Here is a 24,266-nt window from a genome sequence, read left to right as displayed (position 1 = left end):
CTCGCCATCCATGTGAAAACGGCCTCACATCACCGCGGGGATGAAGGGGATCCCCACCGCCGCAGATGATGATGACGATGATGGAGATCTCCCACTGAAGCCAATGGGGCTGCGATCTCACAGCTGGATGGAACACGCCGCCATGTTTCCTGTTTCTCGTAACGCACAAATCTTGCGCGGTTTTTCAGCCACGTGGGACCGGCCTGGAGCAGATGTTGAAGGTCATCTCCTGGCAGGCAAAGCTCACCCCGATTCATCCCATGGCCTCTCACTCCTGGACCACAGGGGGCGATCAATCCAGTTGCTCCTTTAAGGAAGCAGCAAAGCCGCCCTTTCTTCTAGTGATAATAAAGTTAGCCATTGGGGGGTACTACAAGAATGATACAAAAATACATGTCGTCCTCCTCCCCCCCCAACTGGTTGTCGTTTTTTCCTTCCGTTCGCTGGTGGGGGCTTGTTTTTTGAGTGAGCTGCAGTTTTTATTACCATTGTGCGTTGTTTACATCTTCTTGCTCATTTTTCAGTAGAGCAAAACCGCCCCCTCTGCCATATAAAAAGAACCGTAACCCCATTGCAGCTCCATTGTTCCCCGCGGGCTCAGTTCGTGAGCCGAGCTCCAGTTTTCAACAACACCATTTAATGTAAAAATTTAAAAGTGGAGCGAAATACGAAAAAACAAAAAAAACAGTTGGCTTTTACAATGTTGGGCGGGGTATCTTGTCTCCTTGAGGAGAGCACCTAGGAAGTGAGTGAGGAGACGTATAAGGCCATGCAAGGGCTGCTGGGTAATACTACTGCTGCAGCATTCCTTCCCAGTCACGCTACAATATAAACCCTCCTTGCGCCCGCAGTCCGATTACGGCGATACCAGCTGGATTTAGGTTTTTAAAATCTAGTATTACATTTAAAAAAAACCCACCACATTTCTATATTTTGTCCCCATCGCGGGACAGCTCAGCCCTTGCGGTTTTATTTTCCCATTGAGGGGGTGTGAGGTGACCTGACGTTTTTATTGATGCCGTTTAATACCACCTTTTAACCCTTTACAATCCACAGCTGTTTTCCTACATTCTAAATGAAGCTTGTACAGAAGCCGTCCGACAGGGTATTCTTACCGTTTATTGCCAGCCACACCACTGTAACAGCAAAAAGAGAAAGCCTTTTAGGAAAACCTGAATCCAAAAGTGGATTGGAAAGAGTTAATTACTATTTGTTCAACTTTTGCTGGAGTCGCAGCTGCCCAAAAACAACTCCAGCCTTGCGTTATTGTAATGTTTGTGTTCACCTTATGGAGTGAAGAATGTGATATTTTACTGAATTGGGCAGCGCTCATTGTTAATGGGATGACTTTATATTTGTGTTTCCTAATCCACATGGGGGACTCGATCCTGCAGCCATCGGAGCGCTTGTATAGTACTATGCAATACTCTAGTACACCGGCCACCGGCAGGATGCAGGATCCCCAGCGCAGCGGCACCATTACCAACCACAGACAGGATACGGCTCCCCTACACACCGGCACCATATACCAACCACAGACAGGATACGGCTCCCCTACACACCGGCACCATATACCAACCGCAGCCAGGATACGACTCCCCTACACACCGGCACCATATACCAACCACAGACAGGATACGGCTCCCCTACACACCGGCACCATATACCAACCGCAGACAGGATACGGCTCCCCTACACACCGGCACCATATACCAACCGCAGACAGGATACGGCTCCCCTACACACCGGCATCATATACCAACCGCAGACAGGATACGGCTCCCCTACACACCGGCACCATATACCAACCACAGACAAGATACGGCTCCCCTACACACCGGCACCATATACCAACCGCAGACCGGATACGGCTCCCCTACACACCAGCACCATATACCAACCGCAGACAGGATACGGCTCCCCTACACACCGGCACCATATACCAACCACAGACAGGATACGGCTCCCCTACACACCGGCACCATATACCAACCGCAGACAGGATACGGCTCCCCTACACACCGGCACCATATACCAACCGCAGACAGGATACGGCTCCCCTACACACCGGCACCATATACCAACCGCAGACAGGATACGGCTCCCCTCCACACCGGCACCATATACCAACCGCAGACAGGATACGGCTCCCCTCCACACCGGCACCATATACCAACCGCAGACAGGATACGGCTCCCCTACACACCGGCACCATATACCAACCTCAGACAGGATACGGCTCCCCTACACACCGGCACCATATACCAACCGCAGACAGGATACGGCTCCCCTACACACCGGCACCATATACCAACCGCAGACAGGATACGGCTCCCCTACACACCGGCACCATATACCAACCGCAGACAGGATACGGCTCCCCTACACACCGGCACCATATACCAACCGCAGACAGGATACGGCTCCCCTACACACCGGCACCATATACCAACCGCAGACAGGATACGGCTCCCCTACACACCAGCACCATATACCAACCGCAGACAGGATACGGCTCCCCTCCACACCGGCACCATATACCAACCGCAGACAGGATACGGCTCCCCTACACACCGGCACCATATACCAACCTCAGACAGGATACGGCTCCCCAGCACCATATACCAACCGCAGACAGGATACGGCTCCCCTACACACCGGCACGATATACCAACCGCAGACAGGATACGGCTCCCCTACACACCAGCACCATATACCAACCGCAGACAGGATACGGCTCCCCTACACACCGGCACCATATACCAACCACAGACAGGATACGGCTCCCCTACACACCGGCACCATATACCAACCGCAGACAGGATACGGCTCCCCTACACACCGACACCATATACCAACCGCAGACAGGATACGGCTCCGCTACACACCAGCACCATATACCAGCCGCAGACAGGATACGGCTCCCCTACACACCAGCACCATATACCAACCGCAGACAGGATACGGCTCCCCTACACACCGGCACCATATACCAACCGCAGACAGGATACAGCTCCCCTACACACCAGCACCATATACCAACCGCAGACAGGATACGGTCCCCTACACACCGACACCATATACCAACCGCAGACAGGATACGGTCCCCTACACACCGACACCATATACCAACCGCAGACAGGATACGGCTCCCCTACACACCGGCACCATATACCAACCGCAGACAGGATGCGGTCCCCTACACACCGACACCATATACCAACCGCAGACAGGATACGGCTCCCCTACACACCAGCACCATATACCAACCGCAGACAGGATACGGCTCCCCTACACACCGGCACCATATACCAACCACAGACAGGATACGGCTCCCCTACACACCGGCACCATATACCAACCGCAGACAGGATACGGCTCCCCTACACACCGGCACCATATACCAACCGCAGACAGGCTACGGCTCCCCTACACACCGGCACCATATACCAACCGCAGACAGGATACGGCTCCCCTACACACCGGCACCATATACCAACCACAGACAGAATACGGCTCCCCTACACACCGGCACCATATACCAACCGCAGACAGGATACGGCTCCCCTACACACCGGCACCATATACCAACCGCAGACAGGATACGGCTCCCCTACACACCGGCACCATATACCAACCGCAGACAGGATACAGCTCCCCTACACACCAGCACCATATACCAACCGCAGACAGGATACGGCTCCCCTACACACCGGCACCATATACCAACCGCAGACAGGATACGGCTCCCCTACACACCGGCACCATATACCAACCGCAGACAGGCTACGGCTCCCCTACACACCGGCACCATATACCAACCGCAGACAGGATACGGCTCCCCTACACACCGGCACCATATACCAACCACAGACAGAATACGGCTCCCCTACACACCGGCACCATATACCAACCGCAGACAGGATACGGCTCCCCTACACACCGGCACCATATACCAACCGCAGACAGGATACGGCTCCCCTACACACCGGCACCATATACCAACCGCAGACAGGATACAGCTCCCCTACACACCAGCACCATATACCAACCGCAGACAGGATACGGTCCCCTACACACCGACACCATATACCAACCGCAGACAGGATACGGCTCCCCTACACACCGGCACCATATACCAACCGCAGACAGGATACGGCTCCCCTACACACCGGCACCATATACCAACCGCAGACAGGCTACGGCTCCCCTACACACCGGCACCATATACCAACCGCAGACAGGATACGGCTCCCCTACACACCGGCACCATATACCAACCACAGACAGAATACGGCTCCCCTACACACCGGCACCATATACCAACCGCAGACAGGATACGGCTCCCCTACACACCGGCACCATATACCAACCGCAGACAGGATACGGCTCCCCTACACACCGGCACCATATACCAACCGCAGACAGGATACGGCTCCCCTACACACCGGCACCATATACCAACCGCAGACAGGATACGGCTCCCCTACACACCGGCACCATATACCAACCGCAGACAGGATACGGCTCCCCTACACACCGGCACCATATACCAACCGCAGACAGGATACGGCTCCCCTACACACCATCAGAGACTCCCGGGTCTTTCACATTCTGCATCCCATGTTCTTCACCCGATTCTGTTCACTGATTGTCTATGTGGGAGAAACAGGAAAAAGACCTCAAAGCAGGAATATATCTCATCGCCAAAGTCAAAAGCCCGAGCGACCTGCGGCTGAGTGATGTGGTAGCCAAAGACACAGGATGGAACTGTTGCATCACGGAGGTGCAGGGTCTATACGGAGCAGATCCATACATGGCAGGTGCCGGCTGTCTGACAGCCGACAGCCACCCGCGGCAGCCCTGACCAGTGTTCACACTTATCATGGCCGTTAACCCTGGATGGTTAAAAACTGATAGATCAGTGGAGTTCCGACTGATGCTGAGGATGTGGAGACCCTTGTCCACCACCATTTCACGGTTCAAGCTGGATGAAGACCCATCCTACTGCTGGAGCACCCCTTAACCCCTTGAGTGGCACGCCCGGTAATTTTCCGGGACGAGCTCCACTGCTCATAGTGACATAGCCCGGAAGATTTCCGGGCTATGTATCACTATGGGAGCTGCAGAGCACAATGCCACAAGCTGTGACAGTGTGCTCTGCCTGCACAGACCCACAGAGAACAAAGCAAGGGCTTTGAAAAACCAGCAGAAGATATTGCCGATATGCCGGCAATCTCCTGCTTTGTTTACAGGTTGCCATAGAGACCATCGGCTTGTCAGAAGCAAGCGGATGGTCTCTGTGGCAGGGAGAGCTTGGTGCTTGGCAGCCAGAGGACAGCTAGGTACCTGCTCTTACCGCAGAGATCAGAGAAAACCTCCGATCTCTGCTGTGTTAACCCTTTACATGCGGCAGTCTATGTGACTGCAGCATGCAAAGGGCTGTCACTGCAGCATGTAAAGGGCTGTCACCATCGGACCCCCGGAATGTGATCAGGGGTCCTGATGGGTCCCTGTGGAAGTCCCCTAAAGGGACAAAAAAAAAAAATTAAAAGGTAAAAAATTATAAAAAAAAATAACAAACACTTGTCTCCCTTTACTTTGTAAAAAAATCAAAAATACAATCACACATGTGGTATCCATGCGTCGTAATGACCCAGAGAAGGAAGTTAATACATTTAACCCCTTAATGACATGGCCCCTTTTTTTCTTTTTTCCTCCCCCCTGTTTAAAAAAATCACAACTTGTCCCGCAAAAAACAAGCCCTCATATGGCCATGTCAATGGAAAAATGAAAAAGTTATGGCTCTTGAGACGCAACTGCAAAATTAGTTGAAATTCAATGATTAGACCATTTTATAAAACCTGCCCTGGTGGGCACGACAGGGTGGTAGGAAACCTGCCACTCAAGGGGTTAAAGGGCCTTTATACACTGAGCCATATGGTTCATATCCTCCCTGGATCCCGGGAATCTCACCATTGGTGACGGTACGTGCCGGCAGCGACTGGACGACCAACGACAACTCATCCTTCAGTGTCTGCAGGCATGAAAACCACCTGAACGACGGCCTGGTTACTGGGAATGGAGGCCGGTGGCCAGCGATCTCCGGCGCGCCGCTCCTCCTCCAGGCGGTCCTCGCTTCTGAGTGAAAACTGTAGCGTGCCGCAGCTCCCACCAGTCGTCCCACGTAGAATCCTTAAGAGGGACCTCTAGTACGGACCCAGAGGTGGCCAAAGAGACCGGAGACGACGGCAAGGACGGGCAGCACACCAGACTGGAAACCCTTCGATTTTATTACCAGATTTGTGACCAGGGAGGCGGCGCCCCCCGTGTACTCCAACATGTCAGTAACCGAAAATTAACAGAGAAGGTTTAAATAAAAAACAAAATGACCCAAAATGACTAGATGAGCGCCATTCCCACGAGCACAGACACGTATGGCACATCCCATGCAGCACGCGGGCGCGGCGCCCGCCCCACACAGTCCGCTTCATGCTTTAAGGCCGAGGTGAGACGTTACAGTGGGCACCATCTGCTCAACTAACAAAGGGTTTCATCTGGTAGAACTGCAACATTTTGGTAAAAATGAAAAAAAAAACACTAAATTAAAAATACATTTTGGTCAGAAAACTCAAAAAAGCCGTACAAAAACACAACGTTACGTCGGTAGAAAGAGGATTTCTCGCGTTTGTAGATTTCAAATATATTTACAGATTTGGGACGTCTTGTTCTACTAAAATAAGAAAATAATAATTCACATTTCACGACATTCGCCCAACATTCTCAAACCTAAAATACTTAAATACTACGCCGGCACGGCGGCTCGTACGCAGGGCTTACAGGGCAGCCGCCATGGTCAGACGCACAGGCGGGAGCGGATTCAGATCATCATTCCAGTCATAGACAGCCAATGTCCCACAATGACAGGGGGGAGGACACATCGGCCGCTAACAGGGGGAAGCCCTCTAGTCTGCCATCCGCTACTCCAGAAATTCTGGTATTTTATAGTTTTTGGGCCAGACTAAAAGCGGGACGAGCGAGGAGAACCGAACAGACTGAAGCGATAGCAGCGGGTTGTTACGTCGCACATGTCTGCCTGTTCTCTACCGCTTCCGCTACACCATCGCATTTAAAGGGGGTTTCCATTTATCGCCCATCCTTGAGGTATAAATGTCTGACTGCTGAGAGGGGGGGCGCAGTCTCGACCGCTGGGACCTCCAGCAAGATTTGTGCCCCATGTGAAAGCTCCCTCGCCTCACCATTCACTTCTGTGGGATAGAGGGAGATGATTGCGCTCAGCCATAGAAGTGAGTGCAGCGGTGGTCGTCCATGGGCACTGCCACAATGTTCACAGGGGGTATTGGGCTGCGCAAATCTCAGGACTACTGGGGATCAATGATCAGAATGGCCATGGCCACGGGTGGGGCTCTGTTTGGAAGAAGGCAGCCATTTTTTTCTAACCCTGGACAACCCCTTTAATAATCACTGATTGAGTTGGCACCCGCTAAAGGGGTTGTCTCATCAAAGCCAATATCAAGAATGCTGACCTAATGCGTCCTGCAGCGGAGGAGGCGCATGCGCACATCTGCTCCATTCACTATAATGAGACACTTGAACTCCGTCGTCCCACGCATGCGCATCCTCTGCTTCCCCCACTTCAGAACACAGCAGGTCAGCATGCCTGATATCATTTTTTACAAGACGACCCCTTTAATGCTGGATGTACAAGAATGTGTATTCTGGAGGACGCAACATGACCATATGTCACACTTGGACACCTTAAATGGGTGTTGTGTAATACCACATTTCTCCTGTAGAGGCCGCTGCAGAATAAGTGTATGGTTACTTGCAGTTGCAGCTTTCCTTGCCACCCGATCGCCAGGGATTTCAGCTGTCAGACCCACAATGATTAGATAAACCAGAATACAAGGATATATTCTACCCCCCACAGTGGTCTATATTAGGTTGATGGCAGATATAATCTAATGTGTCCTCCCCCTTTAAAAAGAAATTCTCACACATAATTAAACATAAAATAAACCGCTTCAACATGAAGGCTATCGTACACAGATTAAATACAAACCGCAGAGGGAAAAACAAAGTAATTGGCAAATAGATCTCGTGGTATAAATCAGAATCCAACCCCCTTAGGTTCACTACTGCAAATAAAAGCTACCTGCAGAGCTGAAATCATAACGATACATAAGCAAACACCATTAAATTACACATGATCACCGCTTAACCTCGCGCTTGGGGCCTCCAAGTGTAACCCGTCCAAAAGAAAAACAGATGGCTTTAGATACACTCTTCATTCAAGCACGGGGAAGGAGGCTTCCGAGAAAACAAGGAAATACCTAGTAAGAAAAGAAAGGAGACCGGCATGCAAGTCTATTCCCACCACCAAAAACGGGGAAACCAATAGAAAAGTTAGCACCAGACAAAGGGTTAAGAAAAATAGGAGGAGCCAGGATTAGGGGGTGGGGCACATCTCCCGGTCACTACGGACTGCTTACACCGGCCACCGACAGGAATGTGTAGCCGATATAGGAGACTTGTCAAAATCTGATTAATAAGGCAGCGAGTCCAGCCAGGCCTCCTCGGGATTCTCGGCTCAGTACCGATTCTGCCTGGAGCTAAAGACCTGAGTAATCTGAGCAGGGGAGGAGCCCCACTGCAGTCACATGACATCAACCTCCATTCTCAGGCTGCAGTAGTAATCAGATTTTTTCAATCGGGTTGGAGCAAAGTGACCCGTTACTGTGTTACTCAGTAGTAAAGTGATAGCAACGATCCTGAACACAGTAACCCCTCCCCCACACAAATAAATGCCCATCGCGCTCACAGCCCCGCCTTAAAGGGGTCACCCAACCTCCTGTACATAAAGCCTGATCATTGCATAACGGAAAGTTCTTCAACAGCCTAAATAAATGTTGTGCTTCAATTAGCCATCATTTCCAAGATCTCTGCTTGCTGTCAGTGAAAGGGAAAAAAAAACTATTATTGTTCCGATCTAAGTCAGTCTGGGGAGGTAATGTTTGCACTACAAGGGTGAAAGGAGTCTTGTAGGTCTTGCAATGCTCCCTGGGAATAAGCTATGCAAATGAGGGATGGAATTATTGTCCTCCACAGCACCACCTACTGGAAAGCCAGATTTGGGTTGAGTTCACATCATCACTCCACTGGACCCATAGCGCAAAATATACCAGCAGCGCTGGATGTGACCAAGACTGACGGCAGTCTGACCAGAACCCGCTCGCACGTCTGCTCGGCTTGTTACAATGTAGCAGCACCTGAACTTAGAGAGGGCAACATGTCCCCCCTCCACAGGATAGGGGATTACTTGCCGATCAGTGGGGGGGTTTCACCGCTGAGACACCCCGCCAATTTGGAGATCGGGTTCCGGTGTCACCCATCCTCCTCACTACGAGGTTCCTGCACTCCACAGAGGGGCGATGAGTGAATGGAGCGATGGTCACACTAGGGCTCCATTCACTTACAATGGTACCGCCGACATCCCCGAGCCGCACCCACTGACATGTGAGAGCTGACACCGCATGTTCGGCAGCGATCCCTTCAAGTTGCGGCCCCCTCCGCAGCGACAGGCAGAATGGGACATGGATAGGGGGTAACTTGGGTCATTTTGGTACTACGCCTTTAAACCATGTTTTCATTCACTGACAGCAAGCATATATGTTGAAAGCTACGAAGATTGTGGAGCTTTCCATTACGCAATGACTACAGCTTTATTCACATGGACGCACAGTACCTATACCAGAGGGGAGGTCAACGAGGGACGACAGACGCTGTGCAGCTATTGGATGAGGTAATGTCACATGACTACTGCAAGAAATTAAAATAGGTTACCGTTCTGCAAATTAAAGAAAAAAAAAAAAAGGGAAGCAGCGGGGGTCGGCGTGTGGTCCCGGTCAGCGCTGCTCTATCGGGGCTTGGACCGCGGCCGGGGCATCCGGGGAAATGTTCCAGCGCAACTCCAATAATGATTTGTGTGCCGGGCAGCAAGAGGTTAAAAAGAAGTAAAGAGACGGAGCGGGGGAGGGGCGGGTCCAGGGGGGACATTCACTTGGTCTGTTATGTACAGCAGAGTCTGGCAGCTTCCCCCACTAGGCCGTGGCAGCGGCTGAGGCTTTCCTGGGTGGTGATGGACGACAGAAGTGGCTGAGACTTGTTACAGGACTTCCGCGGACTGCAGGCCGACCTCCTCCTCCTCCGCCGCTAGTCAGTCCGCGCTCGGCTTCTTCAGGGAGAACGGGTAAATGCTGAAGTGTTTACTCAACTGATCCACCTGCAAGAGAGACGGAGATGAGCTGTAGTCACCAGCAGGGGGCGCCTGAACATGGGCTCCCACTGCCGACACACAGCGGCGCCGCGGCCTTTCTCCGTGCGACAACTTGTGTTTGTTAGTGGAAGTGTTCTAAGGTATTTAATGCCGGGGGGGGGGGGGGGGGGGGGGGGGAAGCACGGTGAAATAAAAACACGTTAACCCCTTGAGGACTTCCTGCACCCCTCGAAGGCTCCCAAGTGTGTGATAGGAAACATCCAAAACCTTTATATACTGCAATACTGAAGTACTGCAGTACACGAGATCACATGATCACAAGCGCAAGTCCCTTAAATAGTGGGGTAAGAAAAAAAATATTACTAAAAAAGTTCAAAAATCATATCACAACACGAGGCTGCCTGTCCACGGGCGGGGGTTCATTGTGGTCATAATCCAGCCGCGGGGAACGCAGTGAAAGCTCTTCATAGCGCTGCTGTGGAAAGCACTCCCCCCCCCCCCCCCCTCCCCCTCCCCCTCCCCGTCCACGAGCGGAGAAACATAGCGATCCTCTGCTCGCGGACACACTTACCACTGTCACTCCGTAGTGTAGATGTGCTATGGTCACGAGGGTGGTCAACAAGACGAGCAGAAGAGCTTCCATATCGGGAGCGAACCCCGAGACCACCACCAGCACCACCAGCGTCAGCGGGACCAGCAGCCAGCTGAGAGGTTGGCAGCGGGTGTTACTCATCTGACACACGATCAGCTGGCACTAGGAGAGAACAGAAGGCACATGGTCAGCGGCAGGAAGATGGAGGCGCGCGGCGGCGGGGCAGCGAGACACTTACTGTAATGTTAGCAAAGGTGGTCCCCACCATGAAGTAGAACAGACGCGGGTGAGTCTCCAGGATCTGAGAGGGGGAGGCGAAGATCCACAGCGTGGACAGGATAAAGAGCAGCACGGGGGAGATGAGCGGCAGCATGGACTCATACAGCGTCGTGTGTTTCAGAGTGTTGTTCCTATAACCCCTGATCAACAGAAGCACAAAAGTGAAAACCCAACACAAAACTACAAGGAAACCATCAGCAGGCAGCAAACCAAAGAGTAACTCTGACTCCCCCCCCCCCCCTCACTAATCCTGTCCTGTGAAGTCACTGCTGAGTTCTGTAGGTTAATGACTAGTAAGATATCAGGCAGACCCTGAAGTAACACTCCGAGAAGGCACTTGGCTCCCCTGCTGCGTGCTGCTGTACAAGGTGCAGCCTGCCGCCTCTGCTGGGCTTCTCCAGCATCCAGCTCACAGACTGACCGATGGGATATCTCAGCAAGGTACGCTTGTACATCTACAACTCCTGTGATGTTGTGTAAAATATGAAAGGAAAGGAAGGATTTGGAGATCTCGCCATAATATTTGAAAATTCCTGGCCAATAGGAGAAGTCCCAGAAGATAGGGACACCATTTGCCCTTTCCAATCTTCAAAAGAGGGAAAAAAGTGGATCCAGGAAACTACAGGCCTGTGAGCCTGACTTCTACAGCGGGAGTAATTAACCAGAGCCAGCATGGGTTTGTAACAAACAAGTCATGCCAGACTAATCTAATTTCCTTCTATGACAGAATCACCGACTGGGTTGATCAGGGAAATGCGGTGGATATAGTATATCTTGACCTCAGTAAAGCATTTGACAAAGTATCTCATGCCATATTTATTGAAAAAATGACCAAATCTGGGATTGACAAGGCAACTGTTAGGTGGATTCACAACTGGCCGAGTGATCATACTCAAAGAGTGGTCATAAGTGGCTGCACATCCAAGTGGAAGAATATATCAAGTGGGGTAGCACAAGGCTCTGTCCTAGGCCCAGTGTTGGTCAACATTGTTATAAATGATCTGGAGGAGGAAATTGTGGGAAACTGAGCAAATTTGATGTCAACACAAAGCTAGGAGGGATAGCTAACACTAGGGAAGAGAGAGAGAGGATTCAAAAAGATCTAGAAAAGCTTGCACAGTGGACAGGGACTAACAGAATGGTATTTAACAAGGAGAAATGCAAAGTCCTACATCTGGGCAAGAAAAATGAAGAAAGCACATACAGAATGGGAGGAATTGAGCTAAGCAGCAGCGCATGTGAAAAAGACTTGGGTATACTAATAGATCATAGACTGAACATGAGTCAACAGTGTGATGCAGCAGCAAAAAAGGCAAACACAGTTCTGGGATGTATTAAGAGAAGCATAGAGTCTAGATCACATGAGGTAATTATCCCTCTCTACTCTTCCTTAGTCAGACCTCATCTGGAATACTGTGTCCAGTTCTGGGCACCCCACTTTAAAAAAGACGTAGACAAACTGGAGCAAGTACAGAGAAGAGTTACCAAGATGGTGAGCGGTCTGCAAATCATGTCCTATGAGGAACGGTTAAAGGATCTGGGAATGTTTAGCAGAAGAGAAGGCTGAGAGGAGACTTAATAGCGGTCAACAAATATCTGAAGGGCTGTCACAGTGCAGAGGGATCAGCCCTATTCTCATCTGCACAAGGAAAGACCAGAAGCAATAGGATGAAACTGAAAGGGAGGAGACACAGATTAGATATTAGACAGTGAGGTGATCAATGAGTGGAGCAGGTTACCACAGGAGGTGGTGAGTTCTCCTTTAATGGAAATGTTCAAACAAAGGCTGGACAAATATCTGTTTGAGATGATTTAGTGAATCCTGCACTGAGCAGGGGGTTGGACCCGATGACCCCGGAGGTCCCTTCCAACTTTACCATTCTATGATATCATGCAACCCTATTTTATTCACAGGAGAACACCGAACATATCAGAGGGGGAGGCATTTTACATTTTATTTAAAAAACAAAAAACCTCATTTAGAAATGGCCGGCAGCACATCTCACAAAAGTTGGGCCAGGAGTAACAAAAGGCTGGAAAAGTAAGTGATACTAATGAAAAACAGCTGAAGGGTCAGTTTTCTAGTCACATGACTGTATAAAGAGCATGTTAGAGAGGCCGAGTCTCTCACAAGCCAAGATGGCCGGAGGTCACCAATCTGTGAGAAACTGCGGCTAAACATTGTGGGACAATTTCAGAAAAATGTTCTTTAATGTAAAATTGCAAATACGTTGACTATCCACTAGCTACAGTACAGAATATCAAATTCATCCGCACGAGGCTGAAGGTCAATATTGGAGATCTATGGCCCTCAGGCATTATACACAGGCATGATTCTGTAATGTAATCCCTGCAGGGCTCAGGAATACTGCCAGATATCACTGTGTGTGAACAGATCACCAACCCACACATACAGTTACAGCCGCATCATGCCAAGAAGAAGCCACATATCAGCACAATCCAGGAACGCCGGCGTCTTCTCTGGGCCAAAGCTCATTTACAATGGACTGAGGCCAAACTCTTACGTGGGCAATCAGTCCTGCCTCTCTGATGGTTTGGGGTGGCATTAGTGCCTATGGCATGGGCAGGGCACACATCCTGATGGGCACTATCAATGCTGACAGTATATAGAGGTAGAACAATATATACCCCATGCAGACAACGTCTCTTTCCGGGAAGGCCTTGTATACTTCAGCTGGACAATACTAAACCATATACTGCATCCATCACAACAGCATGGCTGCACAGAAGAGTCCGGGGTGAACCGGCCACCGGCAGTCAGGACCATCCACCCACAGAATTGGCGTATTATGACACAATGCGGTGGTGGTCGGGGGGGGAATCTAGAGCTTCTCCTTCTAAGAGGTAGTTGAGGATACTATAAGTTGGTGACTTACTTGAAGACATTGTAGAGGCTCATGGGCAGCGTCACACTCAGCGCACAACCTGTAAGACAGGAGAGGCCAGAAGTCATGGGACACAGCAGACAAGGGAGCCTGACAGCCACACACTAGAGGGCGGCGACAACACACACAGGATGCAGAGAACGGCGACTGGTCATGCCCCACGGGCAGACACCTTCATGGAGCAGCCAGGCGCCATTCTTTCTACATCTTTCTTCGTGGCTGAGTGTTTCAGTTTGGGGGTCCCGCAGGCGCCCCCCACATGTGATCTGAACAGTCAGGCTCTTACCGACAATCATAGTTGTGAAGAGGTCTCTGTACAAGACGTTGTAGATGATGGGTTTGTACCAGGCCTCCACTCCCACCACCGCCGTCACCAGATACACACAGGAGATGGTCTGAAAGAGACGAGCGCCATCAGTGCACCCTATAGAGGGGATCGGCCCGCCACACAGCCGCAGCGCTGCCCTCCGGCCCGCCACACTGCCCTCCGCCCGCCACACAGCCGCCACTCTGCCCTCCGCCCGCCACACAGCCCTCCGCCCGCCACACAGCCGCCACACTGCCCTCCGCCCGCCACACAGCCGCCACACTGCCCTCCGCCCGCCACACAGCCGCCACACTGCCCTCCGCCCCCGCCACACAGCCGCCACACTGCCCTCCGCCCCCGCCACACAGCCGCCACACTGCCCTCCGCCCCCGCCACACAGCCGCCACACTGCCCTCCGCCCCCGCCACACAGCCGCCACACTGCCCTCCGCCCCCGCCACACAGCCGCCACACTGCCCTCCGCCCCCGCCACACAGCCGCCACACTGCCCTCCGCCCGCCACACAGCCGCCACACTGCCCTCCGCCCGCCACACAGCCGCCACACTGCCCTCCGCCCCCTCAGCTGCCGCACAGCAGCCACACTGCCCTTTGCCCGCCACACTGCCCTCCGCCCCCCTCAGCTGCTGCACAGCCGCCACACTGCCCTTTGCCCGCCACACTGCCACAACACTGCCCTCCGCCCCCTCAGCTGCCACACAGCCGCAACACTGTCCCTACCCAACTGCAAACCTTTGATCAATGGCAGCCAGAGCGGTCCGGACGGCAACCACCCTGTCAGCGGGTAAATAGCGTTGTACACTTACCACCTGGCTCAGGTCGTACCCCCAGGGCAGAAAGAGGATTCCAGTGTTATACTTCTCCCAGTGGGAGAGGATGAAGGAGAACAGCACCACCCACAGGAGGAGGTAGAGGCACAGGACGCTGACGCCTGTCTTCCCGCGGCCGAAGATGGAGTATACAGTCACCACAAAGTATATACAGGCCCAGCTGTCCAGGCCGTGGTCAAACAGCTCCCCTAGTGGCGTGCTGGAGTTCGTCCTGCGAGCTTGCTTGCCGTCTACTCCATCTGCAAGAGGAACAAGAACTAGTAAGACTACAAGTCCCAGCATAACATCCCCTTGGGGAGTCCTAGTTACATCCAGAGCCATTGTTAGCTGGTACTATAGAAACAGAAGGTGCGGCTCCCGTGGGGCCCCTGGAGAGTGAGGGCCCAGCAGCCTGTGGACCCGACTCCCTTTAGATAGGGGATGGTGTGAATCTGTGCAGGACTCTCCTCTTCTGCATGGTGGGGTGACAAACTGCTCCTCTGTCCCCCATAATAAGCTGTGGACCCCCTACTCCAGCAGCAATTCTTACATCCTTCCAAGAATCCATACATTCTTGCTCTCAGTAAGACCCCAGAATGTACAGTGGCGGCAAGCTGCACAGCCGGCCGACTCACCCAGGGTATGGGTGGCAAGCCGCACAGCCGACCCACCCAGGGTGCAGGCGGCAAGCTGCACGGCTGACCCACTCATCCAGGGCGCAGGCGGCAAGCTGCACGGCTGGCCGACTCACCCAGGATATGGGCGGTAAGCTGCACGGCTGGCTGACTCACCCAGGATATGGGCGGTAAGCTGCACGGCTGGCCGACTCACCCAGGATATGGGCGGTAAAGCTGCACGGCCGACCCACCCAGGGCACAGGCGGTAAAGCTGCACGGCCGACCCACCCAGGGCGCAGGCGGTAAAGCAGTATGGCAGACTCACCCAGGGTATAGGCGGTGAAGTTCAGCACGCCGGCTACGATCCACACCCAACTGGGAACGTGTTCATGACCCGGAGCTGCAGATACAAGGAGACAGGTGAGGAGGGGGCAGAGCACTGCGGGGAGACACCGGTGAGGAGGGAGAGGTGCGGGGCACTGCGGGGGCACTAGTGAGGGGGGAGGGGGCCACGGGTCACAGAGACATCTCAGAGTGCGCCACGGATGGGAGAAGCGTGGTCAGTGCACGAGCTCCAACTGCCGCAGTGCATCTAAATAGCATCCCACCTGCATACTATAAGGGACGTATTAATCCACCCCTTTTAACCCCTCAAGTACCGGGGTGTCTTGGTCCCACACACAGGAGGAGACCCTTTTCAGGGATTTTACCGGCACCAAATGTTTTTCTGTGACTTGTACGGCTTCTCTTTAGGTCGATTTTTTTCTCATCTTTTTTTTAAAGTTTTATAAGGAGTAAAAAGTTAAAATACAAAACAAACCTCTTTACTGCGGAGCCGATTGTAAAAATGAGTATATTTACACTGAATGAAGCCCGGGGCGGCTCGCCGCACAGTCACACTGAATGAAGCCCGGGGCGGCTCGCTGCACAGTCACACTGAATGAAGCCCGGGGCGGCTCGCTGCACAGTCACACTGAATGAAGCCCGGGGCGGCTCGCTGCACAGTCACACTGAATGAAGCCCGGGGCGGCTCGCTGCACAGTCACACTGAATGAAGCCCGGGGCGGCTCGCTGCACAGTCACACTGAATGAAGCCCGGGGCGGCTCGCTGTATAGTCACACTGAATGAAGCCTGGGGCGGCTCGCTGTATAGTTACACTGAATAAAGCCCGGGGCGGCTCGCTGTATCGTCACACTGAATGAAGCCCGGGGCGGCTCGCTGTATCGTCACACTGAATGAAGCCTGGGGCGGCTCGCTGTATAGTCACACTGAATGAAGCCTGGGGCGGCTCGCTGTATAGTCACACTGAATGAAGCCTGGGGCGGCTCGCTGTATAGTCACACTGAATGAAGCCTGGGGCGGCTCGCTGTATAGTCACACTGAATGAAGCCTGGGGCGGCTCGCTGTATAGTCACACTGAATGAAGCCTGGGGCGGCTCGCTGTATAGTCACACTGAATGAAGCCTGGGGCGGCTCGCTGTATAGTTACACTGAATGAAGCCCGGGGCGGCTCGCTGTATCGTTACACTGAATGAAGCCTGGGGCGGCTCGCTGTATAGTTACACTGAATGAACCCCTTGGCGGCTCGCTGTATAGTTACACTGAATGAAGCCTGGGGCGGCTCGCTGTATAGTTACACTGAATGAAGTCCGGGGCGGCTCGCTGTATAGTCACACTGAATGAAGCCCGGGGCGGCTCGCTGTATAGTCACACTGAATGAAGTCGGGGGCGGCTCGCTGTATCGTCACACTGAATGAAGTCGGGGGCGGCTTGCTGTATCGTCACACTGAATGAAGCCTGGGGCGGCTCGCTGCACAGTCACACTGAATGAAGCCTGGGGCGGCTCGCTGCACAGTCACACTGAATGAAGCCTGGGGCGGCTCGCTGTATAGTCACACTGAATGAAGCCTGGGGCGGCTCGCTGTATAGTCACACTGAATGAAGTCGGGGGCGGCGCGCTGTATCGTCACACTGAATGAAGCCTGGGGCGGCTCGCTGCACAGTCACACTGAATGAAGCCTGGGGCGGCTCGCTGTATAGTTACACTGAATGAAGCCCGGGGCGGCTCGCTGTATAGTTACACTGAATGAAGCCTGGGGCGGCTCGCTGTATAGTTACACTGAATGAAGTCCGGGGCGGCTCGCTGTATAGTCACACTGAATGAAGCCCGGGGCGGCTCGCTGTATAGTCACACTGAATGAAGTCGGGGGCGGCTCGCTGTATCGTCACACTGAATGAAGTCGGGGGCGGCTTGCTGTATCGTCACACTGAATGAAGCCTGGGGCGGCTCGCTGCACAGTCACACTGAATGAAGCCTGGGGCGGCTCGCTGCACAGTCACACTGAATGAAGCCCGGGGCGGCTCGCTGTATAGTCACACTGAATGAAGCCTGGGGCGGCTCGCTGTATAGTCACACTGAATGAAGTCGGGGGCGGCGCGCTGTATCGTCACACTGAATGAAGCCTGGGGCGGCTCGCTGTATAGTCACACTGAATGAAGCCTGGGGCGGCTCGCTGTATAGTCACACTGAATGAAGCCCGGGGCGGCTCGCTGTATAGTTACACTGAATGAAGCCTGGGGCGGCTCGCTGTATCGTCACACTGAATGAAGCCCGGGGCGGCGCGCTGTATAGTCACACTGTATGAAGTCCGGAGCGGCGCGCTGTATCGTCACACTGAATGAAGTCGGGGGCGGCTTGCTGTATCGTCACACTGAATGAAGTCGGGGGCGGCTTGCTGTATCGTCACACTGAATGAAGCCTGGGGCGGCTCGCTGCACAGTCACACTGAATGAAGCCTGGGGCGGCTCGCTGCACAGTCACACTGAATGAAGCCTGGGGCGGCTCGCTGCACAGTCACACTGAATGAAGCCCGGGGCGGCTCGCTGTATAGTCACACTGAATGAAGCCTGGGGCGGCTCGCTGTATAGTCACACTGAATGAAGTCGGGGGCGGCGCGCTGTATCGTCACACTGAATGAAGCCCGGGGCGGCTCGCTGTATAGTCACACTGAATGAAGCCCGGGGCGGCTCGCTGTATAGTTACACTGAATGAAGCCCGGGGCGGCGCGCTGTATAGTCACACTGAATGAAGCCTGGGGCGGCTCGCTGTATAGTCACACTGAATGAAGTCGGGGGCGGCGCGCTGTATCGTCACACTGAATGAAGCCCGGGGCGGCTCGCTGTATAGTCACACTGAATGAAGCCCGGGGCGGCTCGCTGTATAGTTACACTGAATGAAGCCTGGGGCGGCTCGCTGTATAGTTACACTGAATGAAGCCTGGGGCGGCGCGCTGCTTTGTGTTAGTGATTTGCTGTATAGTGTGTCTAGTCTTGGCTCACAGGGTGCGGACGGCGGCGGTCGGGGCCGCCGTTGGGTCAGGGGCTTTTTTTTATACATATTTTGGAGTTTTGTTTTTACGGTGTTCACCATTCAGTAAAAATAACCCGATACGGAGGTCATGTGACCGGCGATGTGTAAGTGTTTACTTACTACTTTTGCACAATAAAACATGTTTTTAAAGAGCATCACGGCGGTCTAGGAGCAGGAGGCGGGGTCTATTGGCCCCATTCGGAGGCGCCGGGGACTTCTGGGTTTTATTATTACATGTTTTTGGAAGCTGAACAAAAAGGAAAAAAAATAATTCTGGTGTTCACTGTAAAAAGAAATTAAAAAAACTTTCCCCTCACACAAGAGACCCTGTGTGTGTGTGTGTGTGTGTGTGTGTGTGTGTGTGTGTGTGTGTGTGTGTGTGTGTGTGTGTGTGTGTGTGTGTGTGTGTGTGTGTGTGTGTGTGTGTGTGTGTGTGTGTGTGTGTGTGTGTGTGTGTGGGGGGGGGGGGGGAGGGAGAACACTTTTGGTTTATCTCTGTTTTTTAAATAAGAAAAGTGAAGAAAATCTAAATAAAAATAATTAAAGAAATACCTTTTCTTCAAATGGATAAATACTGTATTTCCCCAAAATAAGACCCTGTCTTATATTACTTTCTGGCCCAAAGTGGCGCTAGGTCTTATTATACTTCCCTAGCAGGCTCAGTCCAGGTCCTCCCGCTGCTCTTCACAGCTCTGCGCGCTTTTTGCAGTCCTCAGCCACTATGGAAGATCACTTCCTGCTTAGAGGATTCATAAATCCCGCCTTCAAGAAGCAACAGTTCTGATTGGTTCTTGAAGACTGCTCAGCCAACCAATGCAGAGCTTGATGAACCAATGCGATTGGCTGCGCAGCGGTCGAAGAACCAATCACAGCGATCACGATGTGGAGGCAGGAGTTATGAATTGTCTGAGCAGCTGCATTGATTGGGCAATTCATACATCCCATCTCCTGTGATTGGTTGTTCTTCCACTGCTCAGCCAATCAATTCAGCACTAGAAGAACCAATCACAGCCATCGCTTACTGGAAACAGGTTTTATAAATTCCATAACCGGGAAGCGATCTTCTGTGGGCGGCCGAGGACTGCAGGAAGCGCGTCGGAGCTCAGGAGAGCAGGAGGGACCCGGACCGAGCCTGCTGGGTAATGTATTCTGTTTTCCTTCTATATAATGCAGCTAGGGCTTATTTTAGGGTTAACAGGGTAATAAAGTACATTCATTGTCCGGGTCATTATGAACACCGTAATACCGGTAACCTGCTGCTTTTTTTAAATATTTGGGGCATATTCTATTCAAAACAGGTTTTTGTGAGGAAATTTTTTTTAACCGGATATTTGTCTCAACTAAATTTTTTTCCCACTTTTTTTAGCCCCTCATGAGGGCTTGTAGAGGCGATGGGTCCGCCGCTAGGATAGTACACTGCAGTACTTATGGAATGCATTCTACTAAGCCTACAAGAACAGCCTATCAGACTCTGCCGGAGGCGGGGCCTAGCAGGCAGACTTACATGGCAGACATGCAGGCCTTTGTCCGGCCTCCGGTTGCCATGGGAACCCATTGGCATCTCGTGGTCACACGGCAAGGTGGTGATGGATTACAGTAGAACCTCCCCCTGTCATCTGTTTACAGTAGAACCTCCCCCTGTCATCTGTTTACAAAGCCCACTAGTGAGGTCAGTAAGAACGTGCACTGTGGTCACTAAGGGGTTAATGTGATCATCCCCCCCCCCCCCCACGCACTTGCATTTCCGTTGGCAGCGCATCCGCCATTCGCACGGGGAGAGGCGCTGCTGGCAATGATTTTTCTGGTAGCGCAAACAACTCCATCAGCCGACGACCGGGAGTTCACTTCTTGATCCGCTGATCAGAGACGCATGGAAGGCGTCAAGGCCGGAGGCGCGACATAACGGCGTGTGACCGCCGCGGCGCACGAGCGTACCTGATGCATAGAAATCCGGATCAAAATACGCCATCATGAAGAAATTGAAGACGAGCAGCAGGAACCCGCTGAAGGTGATGAGATTGGGCGCCAGCCACCTGGGGAAAAACTGAAGAGACACCAATGAGCGGCCCCGACCAGATTACCGGGTGCCGGACTAACGGACGCGTCACTGACCTTCACTACGGAGTTCCAGAAGGGGTGCATGACATAGAGGGACAGGGGGTTGGTGTCCACCGCGCTGTACTGAGGAGGAAGGGGAAGACACATTATAGTCAGCAGAACTATGCATGCAGCTCTGGAACACCCCCCCCCCCCCCCCCACAGACCCGGGACCCTCACACTGCAGAGGCGCTGGCTTACCCTGCTGCACCCAGATAGCACTGCAGTACGTACTGACACATTCTGGCATTATATTCATGGTGTGGCTTGTATATAGAATCATCCGGCAGCACGGACAGGAGTGTTACAGCAGGAGGCGCTAACACCAATGTGACTCTTAATGACCCCCAAGTGACGCAGCGATGACCTTCACACTTCTTACATAATCACTGATGCCACAACCGACAAACCACAACATCACTCGAGGGGGCAAACTCCAGTCAACGACCAACGGGGCGGAGCCAGAGATAAGGAGGGTGCCCGAGCCAAAGACCGCAGCCTGCGGGAGCCCAACGGGGCACATCACCAGCACTGCTACATCACACAGTACAACATTAGATGGGACACAACACCCGCAGGAAAATGTATATACACAGTGACTCCACCAGCAGAATAGTGAGTGCAGCTCTGCAGTATAATACAGGATGTAACTCAGGATCAGTACAGGATAAGTAATGTATGTACACAGTGACTCCACCAGCAGAATAGTGAGTGCAGCTCTGGGGTATAATACAGGATGTAACTCAGGAGCAGTACAGGATAAGTAATATATGTACACAGTGACTCCACCAGCAGAATAGTGAGTGCAGCTCTGGGGTATAATACAGGATGTAACTCAGGAGCAGTACAGGATAAGTAATGTATGTACACAATGACTCCACCAGCAGAATAGTGAGTGCAGCTCTGGAGTATAATACAGGATGTAACTCAGGGTCAGTACAGGATAAGTAATGTATGTACACAGTGACTCCACCAGCAGAATAGTGCGTGCAGCTCTGGAGTATAATACAAGATGTAACTCAGGATCAGTGCAGGATAAGTAATGTATGTACACAGTGACTCTACCAGCAGAATAGTGAGTGCAGCTCTGCAGTATAATACAGGATGTAACTCAGGATCAGTACAGGATAAGTAATGTATGTATACAGTGACTCCACCAGCAGAATAGTGAGTGCAGCTCTGGAGTATAATACAGGATGTAACTCAGGATCAGTACAGGATAAGTAATGTATGTACACAGTGACCCCACGACCAGAATAGTGAGTGCAGCTCTGGAGTATAATACTGGATGTAACTCAGGAGCAGTACAGGATAAGTAATGTATGTACACAGTGACTCCACCAGCAGAATAGTGAGTGCAGCTCTGGGGTATAATACAGGATGTAACTCAGGATCAGTACAGGATAAGTAATGTATGCACACAGTGACTCCACCAGCAGAATAGTGAGTGCAGCTCTGGAGTACAATACTGGATGTAACTCAGGAGCAGTACAGGATAAGTAATGTATGTACACAGTGACTACCAGCAGAACAGTGAGTGCAGCTCTGGAGTATAATACAGGATGTAACTCAGGATCAGTACACGATAAGTAATGTATGTATACAGTGACTCCACCAGCAGAATAGTGAGTGCAGCTCTGGAGTATAATACAGAATGTAACTCAGGAGCAGTACAGGATAAGTAATGTATGTACACAGTGACTCCACCAGCAGAATAGTGAGTGCAGCTCTGGAGTATAATACAGGATGTAACTCAGGGTCAGTACAGGATAAGTAATGTATGTACACAGTGACTACACCAGCAGAATAGTGAGTGCAGCTCTGGATTATAATACAGGATGTAACTCAGGATCAGTACAGGATAAGTAATGTATGCACACAGTGACTCCACCAGCAGAATAGTGAGTGCAGCTCTGGAGTATAATGTAGGATGTAACTCAGGATCAGTACAGGATAAGTAATGTATGTATACAGTGACTCCACCAGCAGAATAGTGAGTGCAGCTCTGGGGTATCATACAGGATGTAACTCAGGATCAGTACAGGATAAGTAATGTATGTACACAGTGACTCCACCAGCAGAATAGTGAGTGCAGCTCTGGAGTATAATATAGGATGTAACTCAGGATCAGTACAGGATAAGTAATGTACGTACACAGTGACTCCACCAGCAGAATAGTGAGTACAGCTCTGCAGTATAATGCAGGATCAGTATTGTGCAGTGTCAGGCCGCAGGGGGCGGTGTTGCTGGTGTCTCCCATTAGTAATCTGTATACTCGGCAGATAAGACGCTACAACAATGTCCGCCCGCTGATTGCAGTGTAATTACATCCTGTAAGATCAGATCTCCGGCAGCCATCATTAAAGTTTCATGACGGACAGCTCTGTAGCTCCAGGCGGCGCAGTGTGAAAAGCGAGGGGCGGTGAGGCCTTTATGTGGCGCCATCTTGTGCACACACCGAATCTCAACTATAACATGTGACTTTTCTCTTGCACCAGACAAGTGGGCAGGGCTTAGCAGACATGGGGGTGGGGTCCACTATCTGGTAGCAGGGTAACCTTGCCTGCAGGTGTTCCATCTTTGGGCCTCACCAGCGAGCTCCTCTTATTCCCGTTTGGCGCACTTTATTCTGCGCCCTTCGCCTGGAGGGCGACACGTAATAAATCCATCTCGCTTCCGCCAGAAACAATACCGTAATTCACAGAGGAGACCAAAGAGATGCAAGGCGGCCGCCTACAGCCTCACAGGACAAAGCGGACCATTGACCAACCGGCCGTTCCTCCTACAGCTCCTCCTGTCAGCACTTCTTAACCACTGAGACCAGTTAACCCTACAATAACCAACAGGATCACTGCTGAGAGAAGCAGACGTGGCCCCCGGCCCGACTAGGACCCCTGTACTGCTGAGCACGTGTTACATGGATGTAGAGGCCGCAGCACAAGAGGCTTCCAGGTTGGGTCACGTAACGTGAGG

General features: G+C 52.1%; 1 protein-coding gene across 2 annotated transcripts in view; it reads right to left on the bottom strand.

Moving 5' to 3' along the window:
* Window positions 1-6,275: 6,275 nt before the first annotated feature.
* The window catches only part of SELENOI (selenoprotein I), a 29,127-nt gene continuing 11,136 nt past the window's right edge, over window positions 6,276-24,266 (bottom strand). The window contains exons 2-10 of one of the 2 annotated variants that reach the window (XM_066594424.1): window positions 21,309-21,377; window positions 21,132-21,240; window positions 16,151-16,225; window positions 15,206-15,468; window positions 14,361-14,469; window positions 14,066-14,114; window positions 11,128-11,308; window positions 10,869-11,051; window positions 6,276-10,303 (exon numbers count right to left, since the gene is read on the bottom strand). In XM_066594424.1, the coding sequence (XP_066450521.1) occupies window positions 10,187-10,303; window positions 10,869-11,051; window positions 11,128-11,308; window positions 14,066-14,114; window positions 14,361-14,469; window positions 15,206-15,468; window positions 16,151-16,225; window positions 21,132-21,240; window positions 21,309-21,377 (1,155 nt within the window). In that variant the 3' untranslated portion in view covers window positions 6,276-10,186. The remainder of the gene's footprint in view (window positions 10,304-10,868; window positions 11,052-11,127; window positions 11,309-14,065; window positions 14,115-14,360; window positions 14,470-15,205; window positions 15,469-16,150; window positions 16,226-21,131; window positions 21,241-21,308; window positions 21,378-24,266) is intronic. The other variant, XM_066594430.1, reaches the window with a different exon arrangement.

Source organism: Eleutherodactylus coqui, chromosome 1 (assembly GCF_035609145.1).
Source record: "Eleutherodactylus coqui strain aEleCoq1 chromosome 1, aEleCoq1.hap1, whole genome shotgun sequence".
Classification (NCBI taxonomy): domain Eukaryota; kingdom Metazoa; phylum Chordata; class Amphibia; order Anura; family Eleutherodactylidae; genus Eleutherodactylus; species Eleutherodactylus coqui.
Note: the sequence above shows the minus strand (reverse complement) of the source record. Positions and strands in the feature narration are given on the sequence as shown.